General features: G+C 44.9%; 2 protein-coding genes across 3 annotated transcripts; both read left to right on the top strand.

The window, feature by feature from the left end:
• The first annotated feature begins 604 nt into the window (after window positions 1-604).
• On the top strand, window positions 605-11786 carry rbm25a (RNA binding motif protein 25a). 2 transcript variants are annotated; one of them, XM_076748323.1, is made up of 18 exons: window positions 605-768; window positions 1062-1185; window positions 1775-1824; window positions 1994-2164; window positions 2484-2541; window positions 2727-2887; window positions 3000-3194; window positions 3291-3371; window positions 7216-7478; window positions 8656-8767; window positions 8878-8967; window positions 9074-9147; window positions 9224-9374; window positions 9774-10182; window positions 10273-10577; window positions 10671-10769; window positions 10957-11004; window positions 11326-11786. In XM_076748323.1, exons 2-18 carry the CDS (start codon window positions 1080-1082, stop codon window positions 11416-11418), a joined length of 2466 nt encoding a protein of 821 aa, XP_076604438.1. In that variant the 5' UTR covers window positions 605-768; window positions 1062-1079; the 3' UTR covers window positions 11419-11786. The 2 variants fall into 2 exon arrangements, with proteins under 2 accessions (XP_076604438.1, XP_076604437.1); XM_076748322.1 differs by having other exon boundaries at window positions 607-768; window positions 3288-3371.
• A 632-nt stretch (window positions 11787-12418) lies between these two features.
• Window positions 12419-17717, top strand: slc39a9 (solute carrier family 39 member 9). Its single transcript, XM_076748034.1, has 7 exons — window positions 12419-12990; window positions 13208-13316; window positions 15431-15634; window positions 15987-16055; window positions 16327-16412; window positions 16818-16952; window positions 17044-17717. The coding sequence occupies exons 1-7, from the start codon at window positions 12895-12897 to the stop codon at window positions 17275-17277; spliced, it is 933 nt and encodes a 310-aa protein (XP_076604149.1). The 5' UTR covers window positions 12419-12894; the 3' UTR covers window positions 17278-17717.
• The last annotated feature ends 1862 nt before the right edge of the window (window positions 17718-19579 follow it).

Below are 19579 nucleotides of genomic sequence, written 5' to 3'. Positions count from 1 at the left end.
AGAAATAAAAATACAAACCATACAAGACCATTTAAAGCAGTAGAGTACTCACAGCCAGTGTTGTCAGTGCAAGTGCAAGGGTTGGTCCACTTGTGAATTATATGTTATCGTCTGTATCGTCTTTATTGTTACCTGGAAGTGCATGTGGTGACTGTTTCGAAGTCTGTGCTGCTTCAAAGATACAGTACCTAATCTGTAAAATGCCAGGAAATAGTGAGAAATATTATTCATAATTTCTTGGATCTAATGGTGACGTGATCTGAATGCATGATTTTTCTGACAACAGCACAAAATCCAAACATTTTTGCATACTGATATAAAACAACGGACAAATATTAAATTATAGGGCAAAATAATGAGGCGTGGTTCATGGGGTTGTAGTTCAATCCCTCTTGTCCACATGCATGGAAGACACATGTGAAACATGTATGTGGAGGGACAAAAACTATACAATATGTCGTATGTATGCTTCTGCCAAATTTGTTTTCTGAAGTGCCTTTATTGACAAATCATGTAATTGTAATCAGGCGCCTTCCTGAGAGACTAAATTTAGGGCATAATGTCGGCGGAGTGCAGTGCTATCCCATGATTCATTGCGAAAAGAATAGGACCCAGTTATTTGTATCTGAAGGGGTTCGTGTAGCTCACCGGTGACAGTTTTAACGCTAATCTTTGGCGTTCCGTTTTTCCGTTTCTCGATATCAATGGGCTTTTATTTGGATAACCCACAGTATTACTAAACACTGGTTTTTATTTTACACCTGACTGGTGAGTAAATCGGTTACGCTACATGACCGCTGCAGCTAGCGAGAACTAGCAAGGCCACAGATTGTGTGTTAGCTAGCTTGAGCTATACTAGCTAGTTAACGTTAAACGGGGAGGATAACCACTTTCCTGTGAAGCAGATATCGCAGCTGTTTAGCTTTAAAAGTTAGCAGTCAGTCGTGGTATCCATATTAAGTAAATAATACTGGGTGAACATTGATACGACCCAGCGTCACCCCGAAAAACGTTAACGGCGTTGCAGCGGTCCTTACTTTAATATCCTCTTTCCTCTGCAGGTTCCCGTGTATTTAAGGATGTCTTACCCTCCTCCGATCAACCGCCAGCAGATTGGCATCCCGCAGTTACCTCCCAGGATTCCACCTCCTCAGTACGGGGGATTTGCCTCCACTGTCCCGCCAGGTAACCTTACTGAACACCTGCGTGGTCACATCAGTAGTAACGGCTATGTGACTTTAAGTCAAGCTCTGGGTCCATTGTGTGATTGTTAGTGGAAACCGTGTATTTGTGCATTTTGAGGATCTTGGAGTCTCAGTTTGATCTCTTGTATGTCAACAACTCGAACCTCCTCTGTGACAGTGAAAGAGCAGAGACAAGGTGACACTGGAGCACATCCGTAGCTGCTGTCTCACAGTTTGATTTGATGTCATCCTGAAACTCTCATTAACAATAGACTATTTCTGACAATGATCCAACTCTGGGTGACTGCTGTCGAAACAAAAAGAGCCAATGAAACCGTTAAAGGTTTGTGTTTTGGACCTGGAAATGGTAATGGAACATTTTAGACTGTGAATAATAGTAAACACTAAGTACTCATGCCACACATTCTGCCTCTTACATAAACAAATAGCAGGACAGTTGCCAGTATTTGTTTGGTAAACCTTGTGGATTATTATCTTGGGTAATTGCATACATAACAGTATCATATCATTCTCAGTGGTTGTGTGTTGCGTGCTTCAATACATGGTTTGTATTTTGTGTCTATTTTCAGGTACTCCCATGATCCCGGTACACATGGGCGTAGTGACCCCCACACCCACAGTGAGTTAGAAACAGGAGTTCTGCATAATCTGCTTATTTAACATAACCTTTACACATCATGTTTTTATCTCAGGTCTTCAGCAAGTCTGCTGCTCAAACGAGGCAGCTTCACTGACCTTTACGGTTATTGTCAAAGTCTTGTAATATTAAACATAATTTGGTGTTGCAGGTGCTTGTCCCGACCACAATTGCTGTAGCACAGAAGCCGATGGCACCAAAGAAGGAGCCTGGCACCATCAGAGCCAAGGACACAGAGGACAGCAGCGGCCCCACCACCACTGTATTTGTAGGGAACATCTCTGAAAAGGCATCTGACATGCTGGTTAGACAGCTTCTAGCGGTGAGTTGACTAAGTGCGCATGAAATTCAAGGTATAAATAATGCAAGAGCAGAACGGTGAAATAATAGGCATCAACAGTGACCTTCTTAGGTTAAGAGTTGCAGGTTGTACAAACTCAAACCTCCAACAGCTCATCAAGGTAAGAAGCACTTTGTCTCACAGGTATTGTCTCAGGTATCCATTGACAAATCCCTGGAAACTTAAATCTCAGGAATACACAAATACTGTGTCACCAACGTTTTTCTCAGTCATTAATTGAACATCAGCATGTGTGATGTGACTGTTAATAATTCCTTCTCTCTGTTCTCTTTCGATGTAGAAATGTGGTATTGTTCTAAGCTGGAAAAGGGTCCAAGGTGCCTCTGGTAAACTTCAAGGTAAAAACATAAAGGGCACAACTGTTCTGTCTCCATGTTAATGCATGTTACTGCATGTGTCAGTCCACAGAGTATCAATACTACTAGAGAGTAAATATTTCTGCTAATATTTCATGTTGTGAGGTACTTTGTTATTGTATAACATCTGCGGAGCTAACTAACTCTCTGCTCTCAAATCCTGGAAGCTTTTGGGTTCTGTGAGTATAAAGAGCCTGAGTCCACACTGCGAGCCCTCAGACTTCTGCACGAGTTGCTCTTAGGGGATAAAAAGCTGCTGGTCAAGGTAGACGCCAAGACCAAAGCCCAGCTAGATGAGTGGAAGGCCAAGAGGAGGAGTGCCAACGGGGTATGCCGTCCAGCTGCTGAGTTAAAGATGAAGTGAATATTTCTGTTACGTGGATCATTTGTGAAATTGTGTTTAAGTTTGCTTCTCCCACTTTTCTGGCTTTAACATACAGGGAGCCGCAGGCGGGTCAAAGAACGGGGACGAAGATGAGGAGGAAGTTCTCGATGAGGAAACCCTGCGTCGGGACCAGGTTGTGAAGGGGGCCATAGATGTCCTGATCCGAGAGTATGCAAATGAGCTCAATGCTCCCTCGCAGGACCCTGACAGTCAGCCTCGCAACAAGAAGCGGAAAGAGAAGAAAGAGGAGGTACAGACTGAAGATGTTCTGTGAGGTTCTTATTGTTGGTGACTGCTGAGTACTTAGTGTGTTTCCTTCCTGTCTCTCTCTCCTTTGTGTAAGGAGGATATCAATGCCATGGAGATGGAGGATGACAAGAGAGACTTGATTTCCAGAGAGATCAGTAAATTTCGCGACACACACAAGGTAATGTATCAAACTGCTGTTGTTACTCAGTAATTTAGGTTTTGGAGAAGAAATCCTCCACATTTGTAATTAGAAATTCCTCAACAGCAAATGGAGCTGCAGTTTAATCCCTCCATGATTCTGTTCTGTTACTGTCAAATGTAGTATGGAGGTCGTCTGTTAGTATATACATGAGTTAGCCACATTCATACATAAAAGGAATGGAAAGTAGAAGATGTTGATTCAGAGATTGTGTAGTGTCTATTAAAGGCTTAAAGTATTCAAATACTACATCAGCCACTCATAGATGGCTTTACAGTACATGTCAGTATTTCCAAATTGTGCAAGAGTTATTATTACTCGTAATACTGATTTGACACAGAAGGTTTTAGCTCTGCACAAGCTAAAGTCAACACACAGAGTGCATGGACACAATGTTAAATTCCATTTAAAGCTAATCTATTGATTAAACCCCACCAATGTGGTAGAGTTCATTTGGTGACTAGAGCAAGATGAATCTCAGAATCTCAGCTTTGGAAAAAGTTGCGAGGATAGGATGTAAGTATGATCTTTCATTTCTTCTTTACTCATGTTGGGCGCTCCCTTCTGGAGGCTTTGCAGAGGGGCAGCTGGCTCTCAGTTCACTCGCATTTCTTTTACTTACATGTGGGCTCATGGAGGCGAAGTACCGCTGGTACTGCTGCTGGAACTGGGAGGTACTTTTTACTAGCCACGTCTAAAATGTAGCACGTTAAAGTTGTGCTCAGTCAGATTTTTTAAGGCCGGGCAGCTCAGTGAACCTCTGCAGGTCCTCAGATAATAAATGTGTTTGAAGAACACACAGACTGAATGAGCCTAACCACTGCAGTAGTTTAAACTGCAGCATGTAGTTTTACTAAAGCAGGGAGCGCCCCTCCACAGCACTCTGTGGTCTGAAGACAAACAAGGTAAGTCCGTTTGTTGTTTTTTTTTTCTTTTTCTTTTTTTTTTTATCAAACTTTTATTTTTCTCTCTTCTTTTCTGTGTCTCATTGACTTCCAGCCCCACCCCGTTAGTTAAACATGACAGAACATGGAACTAAATGAAATATATGAGTGTATTTTTAAATCACATTGACGTTATTTGTGTTTGAGTGACGAGCTGCAGGGACAAAATAATGTAAACACCTCACGGAACTGGACGCTACCACTGAAGTCATAACTTATGCTGCATTCGGGCGCTCCTCGGATTGTTTCATTTCCTGAGACAGGAAGTCGATGTTTTATCATTATAAAACAGTACAATATTACAGACTAAATACGAGTAAAAAAATTAATACACAGTACGTGAATTGATAACGAGATACCATCAACCAAACGTTTACTTTCATCCGCCATGTTTGTGTGTATATGACGTGAAAGTGTACCAAACGTTTGCTGACTTTCCAACTTGTTGTTCCAACTTGAGGAACAACTCATTTGTCCAATTATTCCGACACCACATGAAGGCAGGGTTGAGCACAATGTGAAACACTGCTACAGAGGTGGGTTGTATCAGGATGAACACCAGTTAGCAGACGAGTAAACAGAGCTGAAAAGAGGCCAGAATATGGACCAAAGCTGCACTTGTCAAAAATAAAGAAGGTCGACAGCTTCAGTCAGCGTGCACGCAGCTTACGGCAGCCCACCTCTGTCACAGTGTTGGAAGCGGTGATTTCAAGCAGCATGTTTCAAACCGTTTTTCCCTAAGTGGAGTTTTAGAACATGAGGTAAGTTCTAGGATGGGAGGATGTTAGAAAACTGGGTTAACTGACGAGCTGTAAGGTGCCCTGCAGTGCCCAGATGTTTCAGTTCCCTCCCTCCAGATTGGACAAAAAATTGCTAACCGTGGTTTACAAACCTGAATCAGCAGCTTGTGTAGGACAGGTAGTTCAGACCTCCTCCACCCCCCTCCTCTTTGTTTTTGTTTATCACTGAACAGCTGTCAGACCCACATTTCTAACGGGATTTTTGACAGGTTAAACCAGTGAAAGTGAACAGCACTTAACACCGACAGCTGTCACACGTTGTTAAAACCAGTTTGGAGACTGTTTGATCTGTGGGTCTGACCTGGTTGAGGTTTTTTAAACCAGTTATTGGGTTGGAGAGGCCACAGAGACTCCAGAAGACGACCAACCGGTAAGACTGCTTCACTAATTTCCTTGTGGTAAAATGGATTACAGTTTCTGACCTGCTTCAGACATGAATTTAAAACGTTGTATGTGATGTTCTTGATGTGGATGAACTGTAATTAGATAAACTGCTTCACAGGTATCGTTTGGACATTTTTCCTGATTATTTTGACTTTACACTTGACCTGCTTTTCCTCCCACGCGTAGCCTGTAGGATGTGTAGGGGCAGAGAAGCGCTGAAACCGTAGTTCATCACCTGTAAGTTGCACACCAATAGCTCCGAAACGGTCTGTAGAAAATGCCATCATGTTTCTGTCAACTATTTATCAAGCGGACAAATGGTCAATATTTAGTGTTTGTTTAGGTATTTAGAGCACATTCCAGATATGATGGTCACATTGATATCAGTGTAGTTAGTAATATCATTCCTCCCATTCTTCAACTTTCATGTATTTTGTTCTGTAAAAAAATGTTAAAATCTGTGTCCACTTGTATTTCAGTTATATTCTATTTACCACAGAAGATTACGATATAATCTTCCGGGTCTGTCACCCTGAGCTCCTCACTGCTGCACTTGCAGCCTGGCACTGTCCCCCTGCATCTCAGATGACCATGTGGAAAACACATGGGAGCTGATTATGTAATTCACTTAGTTGGGCCATTTGCCATGTTAAGCTTGGGCTTGTTTTAATCCACTTGGCACCCATAGGTAAGACCAAAGCAGAGCATTATATAGCAGTGATCTTAAGTGTATAGTTAGAACTTAGTGAACTTGTCGACCTAATGCTTCAAAGCTGATTTGGGACTTGGTGAATACTTTTAAGTGCTTTATGGCATGAGTAACCCCATTTTCCGATGAAAGCCTCAACCCGAGGAGTCATGTCACGTCAAGTCAGTCAGTACCACTTACACCATATGCGCATAGTGTAGCTAACCTCCGTCATGCTAAGCATTATGCTTTTTAACCAACAGTATCTCTTCATTCATATCAGGTCAAGTCTGTTACGTTTCATCAGTCGCCTGAGTGCACATTGATTTGGGTAGTGGGTGGATATGGGTTTGACCAATGCGTAATTGCCTACAGCTGAGTTTTTATTGGAATGGCCTCTTCTTACATCAGAGCATAATCTCAGATCACCATGCAGCACATAGTAACTGCAGAGGACGAGTTGACCTGTTACATATGTGAGAAAAATCATTCAACAGTATGTGCTAAGAGGAGCGCTGAATACCAGAGCCAGGACAGGAAGTGATGCAACTTTGATGTAACAGAATACAATAAATGTTCGGAGCGAAAAAGTGCTGATAAAAGACCAGAAAAGTTTTACCAGTCGTTAGTTTCACCTCCCACTCCTGCTGTAACTCCTCCCTTAAGCACAGATTACCTTAAATTTTGAGGTGTGTTTCAAGGTTGACCCGCAGTTCATGGTTTTAAGTAAGTGTGTCCTGAATTGAGCAGTATCTGCATTAAACCTGCTCAAGCAGCGGACCACTCTTCCAGGAGGAAGCATCAGGGATAAGAGGACTTCCTCACTTGCAGCAGCCAGCCTCTCCAAGGCAATGAGTCATGGCAGTATGTGAGCATGCCTGACCCAGGGAGTCAAAATCATTTTCACTGCTGATAACCTGTGTATTTCTGGATTTTAGTTTGATCTCTTCGGTATTGACAATCTAGTAACACCTTTTTCCCCTTTTCTTCCTGTTGGGCTCCTGCAGAAACTGGAGGAGGAAAAAGGAAAGAAGGAAAAGGAGCGACTGGAGATCGAGAGGGAAAGGAGAGAGAGGGACAAAGAGAGGGAGCGCGAGAGGGAGCGCCGTGACCGCGAGAAAGAGAAGGAAAGGGAGAGAGAGAGGGACAAGGAGCGGGAAAGAGACAGGGACCGCGACCGCGAACGGGAGAGAGATCGCGAACGGGAGAGGACGAAGGAGCGCGAGAGGGAGAGGAGTCGAGACGTCAGTGAAGGTCGCAGCAGATCGAGGTCAGTGGGAGGACGGTGACGTCACACCTGATGCTCAGTTTCCCGTTTAATGCGCAACATTAACTCTACGCTCCTGTATATGGTACAGTAGTACGATTATAGTATAATTTTGCTAAAATCAAAGTATGATGTGTGTGTAGGGGTGGCTCAGGGGTGGGCCGTAAGCCTGTCAGCTATTTCATTACTAATTTGTGTTTGTATATATTTGAGTCATCGATAGATCTGGAACAGTGCCCATAAACCAGCAAAAAAAAAAAACTCTTGAGTTGGCAGTTTATCAGGTGCATGTAGGTATATCCTCCACAGCAGTCCTGCAGATTCCTGACAGGTTGGACGCTGTGTGAAACATAGATAAAACACAGTGATAACTTGCTAATCTATCAGCTGGAAACAGCACAGATTCAATATATTTAATGCTTGACCTCATCAGCTTCATTGATCTTTGTAAATATCTGCTTATTCTGAATTTGATGCAGCAACACATTTCAAAGACTGGGAAAGATGTGGAACGTTCCAAAAACACCTGTTTGGAACATTCCACAGGTAAACAGGTTGATTGGTAACAGGTGATAGTATCATGATTGGGTGTGAAAGGGGCGTCCTGGAAAGACTCAGTCGTTCAGGAGTGAGGATGGAGCGAGGTTCACCACTTTGTGAACACATGATTGGACAAAGGACATGACTGCATGGACTCAGGAGCACTTTGTAGAACACTTTGTGTTCTGTTTTTATTTATTTTTGACACAGTGTCCCAACTTTTTTGAGAAAAGGCGCCGTATAAGGTAACACAATTCATTAGAACCACACATTCTCCAAAAACAGCAATTTAATGGACCTGATGCCATCCCAACAAAACGTACTGATGATAAAGTTCGTAAAGATAGTTAGCAGCTGTTCTGAAGAGCTTGTTTATGTGTGAAAGTTCCAGAACAGCTACGAAATGGGTGCATTAGGTGCAGCACATACCTGTAGTTCAGCGCAGACAGGTGTGCCGGCTTGTGTAAACATGATGTAATGAACCTGCTCTGGTGAACCGCAGCTCTACTCGGCCCAAATCAACAAGCCTGCATGTGAAATAAGTGCCTGACTTTTTTTGTTCCATTCTTTAGATTTTCTTCTCATTTCAACTTTAAGATAATGAAACAAGCTAACACCAGTAACCCCTTGTGTTCTGCAGAGAGAGGACCAGAGAAGACAAAAAACGAGACCGTGAAGAAGATGAGGAGGACGTGTACGAACGGAGGAGGCTTGAGAGGAGGCTTCGAGACAAGGAGGCGGCTTACCAAGAGGTACGTACAGAGCATCAACTCTCCTCTCATTCCTCTCATTCTCACATGTTTGCCATTTGTTTACGTCTGACTGTGTGATGGTTGAATTGTTTCTTTTTGTCTTCTTAAAGCGGCTGAAAAACTGGGAGATCCGAGAGCGGAAGAAGGCTCGTGACTACAGCAAAGACTCGGAGAGGGAGGACGAGCGGCGTCGTGAGATGGTACACATGAAACCAGATCAGTGTCTTCAAATAGTCATTGAGTGTATTATGGCAGATATGTTGACTTGGTGGATTTGTTCATTTATGCTACTGGGTTTAATTTCAGATGAAGGAAGCCAAAAGACTGAAAGAATTCCTTGAAGATTACGATGACGACAGAGATGACCCCAAATACTACAGGTTATTATCTTCAGAGTGAGGTACAGACTTTTGCTCGTGTTTTGCATTCGTCATCACTTCTCGCCGTCATCTTCAGGGGCAGCGCGTTGCAGAAGCGACTTCGTGACCGCGAAAAGGAGACGGAGTTGGATGAGCGAGACAGGAAGAGGGAGAAGGAGGAGCTGGAGGAGATCAGACAGAGGCTTCTGGCTGAAGGTCACCCTGACCCTGACGCCGAGCTGCAGAGGGTGAGTCGCACGTCGCGTTCACGTGCACTTTACTCACCCGGTTACACTCGTCTTTCTCCAGTGAGCTGTAGTTTCTCTAATCAGGATTGAGGAAAATCAAGTGAAACCTGTTTTCAGGAGAATCCTGGTTTTTCTCTGGTTTGTGTGATCATTTATTTCTGGCTAAATTTTAAATGAGACATGTAGATCAAAGTGATTTTGATGAAATATAGAAGCATTTGTAGCACATGATTCTTCAAGGACTGTCATCTTTCAACAGTCTTTCAACACCACCAGCCTCTTGAGGGGTTCTGGGGGTCAAAATACCCCCAGTCACCAAATGTTGAGTCCTGACATTTATAAATGAAAATGTCACCAGAATGTGAGGTCATTTTTCATGTGTCATGTCTATTTGTGTAGATGGAGGAGGAGGCGGAGCGCAGACGACAGCCTCCTCTGAAACTTGAACCCGAGGAGGATGTGAACCAGGAGAAGTCCCACAAGGATCGGGATCGGGAGAAGAGGGGGTCAGGGAGGCCCTCGGAGCCGATGCCTCGAGCCCCGCAGCAGCATTCGGACGAGGATGACGTTGAAGCGGAGGAGGATGACTACCCTGATGGCGAGGACTCACAAGAGGCCAAGCCGCAGCTCAAACCCATCATGCGACCAATCACTACCGCTCCCTCAGTGTCCTCCGCCAGTGGGAACGCGACTCCAAACACACCCGGCAACGAATCTCCCTGCGGCATCATCATTCCCGGCGAGAACACTCCTGAGGTCCAGCCTCCAGAGGAACATCGGCCCAAGATTGGTCTCAGCCTCAAACTGGGTGAGTAGAGCAGCAAACTTCACACGCAGACGGATCGATTCCTTTAGCCGCTTCGTGCCCGAAAAATAAGGTGTTCCCTCTCCTCTCCAGGTGCCACCAACAGTCCCAGCCAGCTCAACGCCGGGAAGCGAAAGAAGCTGGCGACCGTGGAGAGCGTCTTCAACAAGTTTGATGATGAAGAGGCTGATGAGCAGCCGCGCAAAAGGAAACTGGTTCCACTGGACTACGGTGACGACGACAAGAGTCTGGGGCTGGACGGGGCGGAAATTTCAGGGGCCAAAGGCAGCATCAACACGGAGGAGAAACGCAAGCACATAAAGAGCCTTATCGAGAAGATCCCCACGGCCAGGCCTGAGCTCTTCTCCTACCCTCTGGACTGGGCCATGGTCGACTCGGTAAAGACCCTCCGGCCATTTTATGAGCAACAACTTTCAACTGTATGGATGTTCAAAAGTTGAGTTTGCATTTTCTGGTGGTTCTCTCTGCAGACTCTGATGGATCGCCGCATTAGACCTTGGATCAATAAGAAGATCATTGAATACATCGGCGAGGAGGAACCCACGCTGGTTGATTTTGTCTGTTCGAAGGTTTGTGATCAGCTCCGTTATTTTCCAGTTTGATGCTGTAATTTAAGCTGCTGGTTCCCATTGAAAATATGAAAGCTCCTGAATACAATCATGAGAAATAGTTATTGATTTTGATTTATTTGTGTGTGCGTGTTGAAATCTTTCGTGCTGCTCCTGTTAACTGAGTGTTTCTTTCGTTTCTCCCCAGGTGATGGCACACAGCACCCCTCAGGGTATTCTTGATGATGTTGCTATGGTAAGTTGAAATGGGTGCTGGATCACAAAGCCGTGATTAAAAACACTGGCGGAATAATAATGTATTTAGAATAAATATGTTATTTTATCTTTTGACTTAGCGTAGCATGAAGACTCAAGCTACCAACACGACTCAAGCCATGGCAGTGTTCCGTTCCATGGTTATTATACCCACTTAACTTAGCATGCAGATGTTATCTTTAGCTCAAAGTACCGCTGTCCCTGAGTACAATCTTACAGTTGCTAGCGTGGCAAGATTGATTGCATAGATGTATTGATCTGCCTGTTTGAACGTTTGTCTAACCAACCTGTCTGTGTTCAGGTTCTCGATGAAGAAGCAGAAGTCTTCATAGTAAAAATGTGGAGGCTGTTGATATATGAAACAGAGGCAAAGAAGATCGGGCTGGTGAAATAAAGACCGCGTCTCTCTGTCTGACTTCCTTCGCTCACAGTTCTGCCGCCCACAGTTTTCTGGTCCAGCAGACTGTAATCATATGTCCGTACACCCCTCCATTCCATCAGCAAGGAGCTGCTGCCTTGTATGTGTTTGTGTTTGGAAGGGAGAGTCTGAGCAGTGAACAGGAAGAGTTTGCACAAACACACTGCATGATAAAACTTTGGTTGTATTTTTTTTTTTTTCCTTTGTTGATGCTGTTGAGGCGAAAGACGGCTGCATTTCACCCATCTGTCCTCCGGTATGTTGGACACATTCTGCTTTGATTTACTGTTGTCATGTTAAGGCACTGCTCCATTGTGTGAACTAATAAATATGCTTTTTTTTTTTTAGAAAATGGTGTTTTTTTTCTTTCTTTCATGTGTTGTCTTCATTTGGCTGGTTTAAATGGAATTATGTCGGAGAAAATAATGAACGGATTAATTAACAGTGAAATAACTGTCAGTTGCAGCTTTATGAAATAATATTTTATTGGTCATTTCTTAACTTTGATGACCCTTACCCTCATCCTCCAAAGACAAAATTCCTCCAGAGCTGTTTTTTTTTTTTTTAAGTATTATTCTAATTATTTTGTTCTTGCCAGATATATTCATAAGCATTATTTTGTTTTAAATAATAAAAGTATTTGTTGATTCACTATAGATTACAGGCATTAGTTATAAATTAAACAGCTTTAAACAGCAGTGTTCATGGCATGAAAAATTAAAAATCACAAATGAATAAAAACAACAGACGCCACCAGGATCTATTCCTGACGAAGTAGTTGAAAAAACTTATAAAAAATATATATAAACTACTTGAATTAATTAACCACTGATAATTTCTAATTAACAGAAGTAATTTAAAACTATCTAAGGTTGGAGACGCTGTTAGAAGAAAAAAAAATGTCACTCCACTTCCGGTCTTCCGTGCGTCCGACGCGTCTCGCGGAGACGTGGCAGGTTCGACAGGTTGAGACGACGAACTGTGACCCGGAAGTACTTTTCAACAGCCCCAAACAAGAAGATGTCCAGTTAGCCAGTTTGTTAGCGGCTAACCAAGTCGGGAAGTTGCAATATTACTGTTGACAGCTGAATCTGGAAGAAACGATGCGGGGTATCGGATGTTTGCAGGCGAACGTTACCGTGTCAGGTTTCCTCCTTTTGTGAATTTTGAGAGCCGGTAATCACCGATGCTAGTTAGCTTAGCTTTGCTAACGCTATCGAGGCCAGCGGTTGTAACGTCTGCGTTTAGTTAACGTGGATGTTTGGCAGCGAGCTGAGCTGGTACCAGAAGACAGGCGTAACATTTAGTGAATGAACAGTGATCGCTAACAAACAGCTGCAGTTCGGGGCATGTAATTAAACTCGACGAGCACGAATAAAGTGTTAAAGTATAGGTGGAGGTTGGCTTTGATGGTTTAGCTTAGCAATAGATTAGCCGAAGAAAAGTGCAGTCATGGACGATTTCAGCTCCATCAGCCTGCTGTCTCTGGCGATGTTGGTGGGATGTTATGTGGCCGGAACAATACCTTTAGCAGTGAACTTTTCAGAGGTGAGTCGTGAAAAGCTTTAAAAAGTGCTTCCTGTAAGCTTGCGTAGTTTGGCTAACTTTGGCACTGACCACATTTCCAGACAGGTAAAAGTTAAGCTCTCTCAGTGCCTTTAAATCTGAAGCACTGACTGAATCACCACTGTTATCAGATAATCACCTCGATATCTAAACAATGTGACAGGCTGGTGCTGAAGATTTGTCTGGTTTGTTTGTCCAGGAAAGGCTGAAGCTGATCACTGTGCTGGGAGCAGGGCTGCTGTGCGGGACTGCACTGGCTGTTATCATTCCTGAGGGGGTCCACGCACTTTATGAAGAAATCCTCGAAGGTAGAGTTCATCAAAACAGTGTTTCCCGAGTGTTTTTCCTCAAAGACTTCACAAATTGTGTCTGCAACTGCCGTGGATGAAGGCAAAGTTTCATTTAAGATTACAGAAAAGCAGCATTAGTATTGATAAGGCTGCAGGTAAAGACGACTTTCATTAAAGGTGAATGTTTTGATTTTGTTTTTCAATCTATAAAATGTCAGAAAATAGTGAATAATGTCTGCCACAAGCCCAAAGGAACATCTTCAAATCACTTCTTTTGTCCAACCAATGGTGTAAAATTCAAAAGTATGATGTAAAGCAAAAGCCTCGTGGAGCGGGGATCAATATTTCCCACCTTTGCAGAGCATTGTTTTTGTGTTGTAGGTTTTCAGCTGGTTCCGCATTTAACAGCAAATATGCTCAGGTCCCTCTGTTTACTTTTCATGTCCTCAAACCTCCTGAAATGCCTGGAGGAGTTGCGCTCAGCTCAGCATATTCAGATGTCACAGCAGGCTTTTGTTCTCACAGAGCAGGAAGTTGCACAGTGTTACCTCTTTAATTTAGCTTCAGATGATTTCATCTGAGAGCTGAGAGCTGAGAAACCGGCTGGAGCTCGAGGTTCAGCTCTGAGAGGTTCATGGTAACGTCCACCATGAAGACACTTGGTATCACTGAGTTTCCACATCAGGTTTTCCTTCATCTCCAGACAAAATGACTCTGCACCAGTTTTACTTTATCCAGTGCTAGCAGCTCCACAAGGCCACTCCCTTCAGCTTCTCAGCTATTAGCTCGCCTCCATGACACTGTTTCTGTCACAATGCGGTCTGAGAAAGCTGCTTGTTTGGCACCCAAACTCTGCTGTGGAGCGTTAACTTTATCCGAGAGCATTTGTCCTTCCGGCTCATCCATTTTAGCGTGTTTCGAGCTGTAATGACTCATCACTGCATCTGATCTGTTGACAGTCGGCTTGAATCTTTGATATCAGCGTGTGTGATGAGACGCTCTTTCTGATGGCAAAGTGTGCTTAAATTGTAACACACAGCATCCGCGAAAAATTCAAACAGGAAACACAGAGTTTGGGAAAAAACTAAATTTTATAGGGTCGTATAAATGTGGCCTCCTTCGCGTCCATATTTTTCTGTCCAAGCCCCTCCGTTCCTGTAAAGGCTGCAGCTCTTCCCCGCCTCAGTCTCACACACTTGCCCTCAAATTTGTCTCTACCTCTGTCCAGTTCAGCATCAAACCCTCTTTTAATGTTCCTGTTAATGTATCGAGTGCATGTTTCTGATTTAAGTAGATCACAGATGTGTTCCTGAATGTAGCTGCTTGTCTGAACAGTGAAACACTGGCGGTTTCTGAAAGCTTATGAAAGAGGTTTCACAGTGGAAAGCAGCAAATGCTCACATGATAGAAGCTGAACCTGATTTGTCTTTCCTTTCTTAATTACTGCCTTAAACATTTAATTTATGATGCAAGTTTTTTGGCTGATTTATTCTCATTGATTGCCAAATCATTTCAGCTCAGTTGAATTTTGATTAGCAGTTTTATTTCACCATGATCGTTCCCTCAGTGTCAGAACTGCTTTCCAGGTAGTGCTGGTTCCCACACTATATTGAAAACAAACAATGAGACAGTGTGAATACTTAAATGGTCTGCACAGTCTAGACTTCAGTTTGAAATCCTGTAGAATAATGAGGGCCTTGTTCAACTGGTTCCAGATCGCGTGACAGTAATAGTTTAATAGTTTCAGTGTCAGTTTGCCATGTTTACCCTTTAGAGCTCGGTGCTTAAAATGGCTCGCCTCAGGATTAAAGACACTCGTAGTAAACATTTTCCTCTCAGTCTGTGCACATTAGTGTCACAGGTGTGGACTGGAGCATACAGATGTGTGATATATGTATTCACAGTGTACTGGACTGAAACAGTTTGAATCCTTTTCAAACAGAACAAAGTTCAGCACGTGGTAAAGTGCAACCAGCTGACGTCTGTTCCTCTTGTGTAACAAACTTTGTCAAACAGAGATATTTGTTTTGTGCGTATCTGCGTCTCACAAGAAGGCCACACGGCTTGGTGATGGTGCGGGATCAGTCATCAGATGTCATTTTTCTGCTCTGTCCCGACCCGTGTCTCTGCAGGTGGACACCACACCCACGGCCAGGCGGGAGTCGTGGAAGCGTCTGAGGGGAAGGGGGAGGTGGAAGCGGCCCTGAGTGCCGGCGGGAAACATGAGCACAGTCACGAGCAGCTCCACGCCTGCATCGGCGTGTCTCTGGTCCTGGGCTTCGTCTTCATGCTGCTGGTGGACCAGATAGGCAGTTCTCATATGCACAGCACCGAAGGTCAGCGATCGCAAAGTCCATCCATGGTGGTTTCTTCTTAGAAATCAGCAGTACGCATGTCCAGAATGTCTGTGTGGAGGCTTAGATTGTGTAAATGGGGCTTCGTGACAGCAGTTTTGTCATTAGCCCCATCAAGTACTGATCTTCAGATGGCTCAGCTGCAGATTCTGTCCTCCCAGACGCCCCCACGGCCAACGCCGAACACTTTCTGTTTGAGCAGCTAATGCTCCACAAACTGTTTGCCAGCATGAGACACCACACAGTTCGTCCTCAGTGTCATTGTCATTTGGTTCTGCTGATGATCATCGCAAATGAATCGTTGTTTCTGATTGGTTGTTTGTGTCTGGTTTAGATCCAGAGTCAGCAAGGGTCACCTCCTCGAAGATCACCACCACCCTGGGTCTCGTGGTCCACGCTGCAGGTAAATAAGACCTTTACGGCCAAATCATTATCAGTCTAAACCACAAGATGTTGCTGCTGTTTGACGCCATGTAAACGTTGACTGACGTTTTCTGTTACTTTCACTGTTAAAAGTACGACTACTCGCGTTACTCGTTGATCGATGAGTGAATCCTGTTTCAACCTGAGCTTGAGCGTTGGAACACGAAGTTGATCAACAGAACTTCGTCAGTGTCGTCGTCCTAAAGACCAAACATCAACGGTGTGTCAGTAACTCTGTGTGTTGCCTGCAGCTGACGGGGTGGCGCTCGGAGCTGCAGCCTCGACGTCTCAGACCAGCGTTCAGCTCATTGTCTTCGTAGCAATCATGCTGCACAAGGTAAAGATGGTTCATGGCTTGATAAGTATGTGTTTGGCCATAACTCCAGAGTTCATACGCTAATAATGATAAATTTTCACACAAGCGTCTCACAGGATGAAATGTTGAAGTGATGACATTTTATATCCCAAAGGTCAAAGGTCAGCTTCACTGTGACATCATAATGTTCTGCAAAGGTGCTTTTCTGGCCTTTATTCAGCACCATCACTCAGGAACAGAAGGCAGATTTCACATGTGCTCAGATACTGAAGCGGTGACTCTGATCTCGGCGTCCACCTTGAAGCTCTGCTGATCGTTTAGCTCTTCTGTGCTGTCAGGTTGAACGTGTGTTCGTTGCAACAACATCAGTATTTGAAGCAATGCAAATATGAGCTCATGTGAGCTCTACTGCTCCGTCGTCTGCAGGCTCCAGCGGCGTTTGGTCTGGTGTCGTTCCTGATGCACGCTGGTCTCGAGAGGAACCGCATTCGCAAACATCTCCTGGTCTTCGCCCTGGCGGCGCCCGTCCTCGCCATGCTCACCTTTGTAGGCCTCAGTCAGGTAAGTGTTAACAAGTCATCAGAAAGGAGACGTTTTTTGGGGAGAACACATTTTTTCATCCTCACAGCATTTTCGTCTCTTCCCCTCTCAGAGCAGCAAGGAGGCCCTGTCAGACATCAACGCCACCGGCGTCGCCATGCTCTTCTCTGCCGGCACCTTCCTCTACGTGGCCACCGTCCACGTCCTCCCGGAGGTCGGCGGCGGCGGCCACAGCCACGCTGCAGCCGGAGGGAACGGGGGCAAAGGACTGAGCAAGGTGGAGGTGGTAGCTCTGGTGCTGGGCTGCCTCATTCCTCTGGTGCTGTCCGTCGGTCACCACCACTAGACCCCGAGCTCAGGACGGACTTTAGACGGGTGTACAGAGGAAACACTTCAAACGTGGTGGGATCTAATTGTCTTATTGCTTGTCGTCTGCTGATGGACCTCGTGGACCAGACCGGTGCTCGTTGCGGGGACGTCACATGACTCGAAACTGACCTTGAAACAGTTGAATGATGTTGGGGGAATCAGCCAATCAACCAAGGCACGCTGACGAGGAAACATCTCACGGCTACTGTACGCGTCCATTTGTTCCACCAGAGGTCGTTTTCAGAGGTGGACCCTTCAGCTGTTTATTTACGTCACCGCAGAGTTTTCAGTGTTGCATCGTCGTGTCCAAAGTCAAAGAACCAGCCTGATTCCATCACAGTGATGTTTTACTAGATGGCAGTTGCACAGGTGTAGATGGTCTCGTTGTATCAAGAAAACAACTTTTTTTTTTTTTTTTTAAATAATGTACAGAATGTAAATCTCAGCAACAGTCCAGATCGATTTGAACCGATTTCCAAGTGCCATACATTAGCAAATTGAACCCGAAGAGACGAGAAAGACGTTAGAATTTGTCGAAAACTCTCCCGACTCATTTTCTCACCGAGAGCCCCAGAAACCGGCCCGATTCAACCGTTCACGCTCCGGCTCGCGGAGGTTTGTCCCGTCAGAGCGATCAGCCGCCGTGCGGTGAGCGGTTCCTTGGCCTGATGGGAAGCTCGTGTGCGATCAGTGCCGATGGTGGACGGTTCATGGACTAGAGGCAAAACCCGCCCTGATGTGTCACTTTGATCTGTTACTTTACTGGACGTGTTGATTTCTGTTTTTCTTGGAGAGTAATTCTAAACAGGAGTTGGAGGAAAAGTCTGTGTAGAATCGTCTTAAGTGATCGTATCGAGTGTTAATAAGCGTCTGTAGAGGTGGAGGGTCATTTCAGCCGCTCTGTGAACGAGTGATTTGCGTCACAGAGGGCTTTAACTGTAAATCGTTTCGGGACCACCGGCTCAGGAGACGCGTCGCGGATCCTGTGGGCGAAGCTTTTTTTCAGCGTTGGTTTAGTCCTCATTGATTAATCTTACCTGAGCAATAATTCTACAAAATCCCTCCTTTCCCAGTCTGAGGTGGCGACGGAGGGTTCACCTTCCCCTTCAGAGCTTCTGTGTGATCCACACATGAAGGTCAGTGAACGCAGCCCTGCCCTGAGAGCCCCCCCCCCCCCCCCCCAGCCCCCGTCTCGGCCTCTGGACCATTAAAACAGCAACAGGTGGATGCGTCACGATGTAATTGGGCTCTTCCGTCAGGAGACGTGGGTGTTGTGGGTGTTTGTATCACTGTGCCTGCTCACAGCAGAGCTCATGTATATGTATGTAAGTATGTGTGTGCTGTACAGAGTCACTCCTCCCTGCCATCTTCATCGTCTCTCGTCTGAGACAGAACTGCTTACTCACGAATGCATTTTTCTTTTTTTCTTTTTTTAATTCTTGGACACGATTCTTTACAGTACAGACACAAGAGGCTGCAGACTGTCCGGGGACTCTCTCTGTTTTATGTATAAATGCAACGGTTTTACACAGTAATTCCAGGTTATGTGAGGAGGAGAAACCCACCGTGATGGTTCGAGGCTCTGTGGGAGGGTCGCATGCAGACCAGCAGCTGCACGGCCGTTTCATTTTCCACTGGACGCTGTGTGTGTGTGTACAAAAGGGAAGAAAAGCCCCCACTGTGTCGGTTTACACCCGGATGTTATGGACCACAGCCCCATTATGTGCCATCTCATCTCTGTGAACCACGCCGCATCGAGTCCCTGCTGAAACGTGTCTTTTTACGTGTTTCTCATCCTCAGTGAGTTCAGGCTCCACTGGTGTGTTCAGGGCTGCAGCAGACGTCACTTTCTCAAACAAAAATATGACAACAAAATACGTCCGCTTCCAAAACGTGGTTTGACATCAGCATTTGGTGAAACATTCATGAGAAAGTGAGCAAAGTTAAAGTGAGGAAAAGCCTCTTTAGCTGTTATTTAACACTTAAAAGCTCAGCGAATTTGCTTCGTCGGGCCTGTGTGGCAGCTCTTAGATTAAGTCAACGACCCTCCAGCTGTCAGCTCAGTGGTTGGACTCTGATTGGTGGATGGAAGTCTGTGACATCATCACATCGCTTGAAATAACCAAAAGTGCTCTAACTTTGGCAGAAAATGGTCAGTCCATGTTGGACTCAGCGTTCAGAGACAGAGGCTGATGGGAAAATGGGTCATGACATAGTGAGGTCGGCCAGTGAAAACCACGTATCTCCAGATTTGATGAGCGTGAAGGTGAAGATGAAAG

Source organism: Chaetodon auriga, chromosome 14 (assembly GCF_051107435.1).
Source record: "Chaetodon auriga isolate fChaAug3 chromosome 14, fChaAug3.hap1, whole genome shotgun sequence".
In the NCBI taxonomy this organism is placed as follows: Eukaryota; Metazoa; Chordata; class Actinopteri; order Chaetodontiformes; family Chaetodontidae; genus Chaetodon; species Chaetodon auriga.
The sequence above is the reverse complement of the archived record's forward strand: the minus strand, read 5'-3'. Positions and strand labels throughout refer to the sequence as shown.

Coding starts and splice junctions, on each gene's coding strand:
- rbm25a (XM_076748322.1), top strand. CDS start 1,080: ATGTCTTACCCTCCTCCGATCAACCGCCAGCAGATTGGCATCCCGCAG. Junction 9,148..9,223: donor GATGACCCCAAATACTACAG/GTTATTATCTTC, acceptor CGTCATCTTCAG/GGGCAGCGCGTTGCAGAAGC. Junction 10,183..10,272: donor TGGTCTCAGCCTCAAACTGG/GTGAGTAGAGCA, acceptor TCTCCTCTCCAG/GTGCCACCAACAGTCCCAGC.
- slc39a9 (XM_076748034.1), top strand. CDS start 12,895: ATGGACGATTTCAGCTCCATCAGCCTGCTGTCTCTGGCGATGTTGGTG. Junction 15,635..15,986: donor TCATATGCACAGCACCGAAG/GTCAGCGATCGC, acceptor TGTCTGGTTTAG/ATCCAGAGTCAGCAAGGGTC. Junction 16,056..16,326: donor TCTCGTGGTCCACGCTGCAG/GTAAATAAGACC, acceptor TGTTGCCTGCAG/CTGACGGGGTGGCGCTCGGA.